At 35.4% G+C, this 2,432-nt stretch overlaps 1 protein-coding gene across 1 annotated transcript in view; it reads right to left on the bottom strand.

The window, feature by feature from the left end:
• Nucleotides 1–2,110, bottom strand: part of LOC107559305 (dual specificity protein kinase CLK4-like) — a 4,898-nt gene extending 2,788 nt beyond the window's left edge. Inside the window, exons 1-7 of the mRNA XM_016243077.1 lie at nt 1,968–2,110; nt 1,633–1,799; nt 1,441–1,535; nt 930–1,059; nt 730–812; nt 536–615; nt 75–165 (exon numbers count right to left, since the gene is read on the bottom strand). Coding sequence (XP_016098563.1) covers nt 75–165; nt 536–615; nt 730–812; nt 930–1,059; nt 1,441–1,535; nt 1,633–1,786 — 633 coding nt within the window. The 5' untranslated portion in view covers nt 1,787–1,799; nt 1,968–2,110. The remainder of the gene's footprint in view (nt 1–74; nt 166–535; nt 616–729; nt 813–929; nt 1,060–1,440; nt 1,536–1,632; nt 1,800–1,967) is intronic.
• Between the last annotated feature and the right edge of the window lie 322 nt (nt 2,111–2,432).

Below are 2,432 nucleotides of genomic sequence, written 5' to 3'. Positions count from 1 at the left end.
AAGTAAAAGTAAAAACAAAAACCTCAACTGCCCCAAAACCAACTTGAGCTGTACAACAAGAATGAAAAACTTACTCTCAGTGGCTTGCACTGCTTCCTAACATAACGTCCCGAGGAGCTGTGAACGTCCCAGTCCAGCTTATCATGGCAAACATATCTCTTCTTCCTGCATAATGAGATAAAAAAAGCAATTTTGATTCTGTATATATACACACACAATAGCAGAATGTGGAATCAAAGCTAATAAAACAGTTCAAACAATAAAATTCTGCAAAAAAAGATCAAACTAAGAAGAAACCGCTTTTCAGGGACTTCAAACAAAAGATTCTGCCTCCTTTTGCTATTTTTTTACTGGATAAGGACTTTACACTAATTTCACTCATGGAGAGCATTTTCTAGCAAAGGAAGTATTACAGTTTACTATATTATAGAGCATAACTGCATAATTTTTCCATTTCCATGACTTTTCCAGGGCTAAATTACGTTTATAAAATTAAAAACATCAATTACATTTTTAATACAAACATTGAAATTACCTTGTTTTCTGCAGCATGTGTGTCGGTATAGGGCCCAGCACTCGCTCCATCATGGCCAGATGCTCTTTGCTGTCATGAGTCTATAATTTAAAAAACAAAAAAAAACAAAACACAAACTACTAAATAAGTGCTGAATCAACAAGTCATGTGAACCTAAAGTTAACAAATTATCTAATTTGAACTCAGATAATTACCTGAAATAGAGTCGATCCCAGATAATACTCAATAAGAATGCATCCCACACTCCACACATCACAGGAATGACTCCAGCCTAGATCTGTTAGAAACAGACAGATACCTCGGTTATAGCTCACAACACATGCAATCATAGCAAGTGTGCTGTCAATGTACCTCAGAATGTATAAATAAAAACAATGTATCCGTAACTGCTTACCCAGAATAACCTCTGGAGCTCGGTAATGTCGTGTGGACACCACTGAGGTGTGATGCTCATGCTCATATGTTGCATTCCCAAAATCAACTACTTTCACATCAGGATTCTTCAAAGTTCTCTCGTCCCTCTTCTACAATTTCAAACAACACTATTACACTATTAATCAATGCATGGTAACAAAGCATGTCTGAATCGGTGCGGTTTTTGTTAAACTATTGAAATTATCTATATAAATATATAAATTTCATGAAAATTTTAAACAAATTTAGAAAAGTTCCACTGGCAACTAAATTAAATAGATTTAAATCGAATTACCACAATTACTAAAACTGAAAAATATTTTCTATATTTTTAGAAATATTTTTCAGTAATAATAGAAATGTTTGATTCTATAAAACCTAATGAAATGACAAAAGCACATACAATTTTTAAATATTAAATATAATCATTTATAGTACATAAATACTACTAAAATAGCACCGATCTGAAAGGAGTCAATGTCTCTCCTTACCATTTTTGGATTGTACTTGATGTCATACTCTGAACTAATAAAGAGGATGTTCTCTGGTTTCAGGTCAGTGTGTGTCAGCTTATTCTTGTGAAGAACTAAGACACAAAGAAGCAAAGAAATGCAAAAGAATAAATCTATGTTTTGTCCAAAATACACAGAAAAAAATTCATTCAAACAAGATCCGTGACTCACATCTGACTGCTCTGATGATCTGGTAGGCCATGTGCCTGATGTGGTTGACAGAGAAGGGCTGAAAGCTATTTTCCTTCAGAAAATCATACGTGCTCAAGCCCAGTAGCTCAAAGGCGATGCAGATGTGCCCGTGGTGATCAAACCAGTCATACATCCGCACACAAGCACTGAAGAAAGGAAAAATAGTTATGAAATACTGCATTGCTAATTTGTAGTATGGACTTCTATACAGCCAGGAGGCTGTAAATTTCCAATTAAGTGTGATATGCACAGCCGTGCATCAGAGGCATAAATTACTTAAGATTTAATTCTCATCTGCTTTCACAGGCACTTACTATCGTCGGTCACAGTCAAGTGAGTTAATCTGCTCCAGCACCTCAACCTCAGACAGAGCTGCATCACGATAGTGCTCAATGTTTTTAATGATCTTCAGCGCAACACGAGCTCCTCCCCTGCAACAGCAACATACAGTAATTTCATTAACACACCAATGGCTGCACTTATTATTGGACACTTAATCAACCAAAGCATTTCTCGAAAAACACTTAACATTTAAAGCTGACATGAAATAAATTATATTTTCTAAACCCATATTATTGATCTTGAAGAGCTAGTTAACCCAAAATGAAAATTTGCTGAAAATGTGCTCACCCTCAGGCAATCTAAAATTTAGAGGAGTTTGATTCTTCATCAGAACAGATTTACAGAAATTTTGCATTCACTTGCTTACCAGTGGATTCTTTGCAGTGAATGGGTGCCGTCAGAATGAGAGTCCAAACAGCTGATAAAAACATCACAAT

This window comes from Sinocyclocheilus grahami, unplaced genomic scaffold, assembly GCF_001515645.1.
Source record: "Sinocyclocheilus grahami isolate Dianchi unplaced genomic scaffold, SAMN03320097.WGS_v1.1 scaffold680.1, whole genome shotgun sequence".
In the NCBI taxonomy this organism is placed as follows: domain Eukaryota; kingdom Metazoa; phylum Chordata; class Actinopteri; order Cypriniformes; family Cyprinidae; genus Sinocyclocheilus; species Sinocyclocheilus grahami.
The sequence above is the reverse complement of the archived record's forward strand: the minus strand, read 5'-3'. Positions and strand labels throughout refer to the sequence as shown.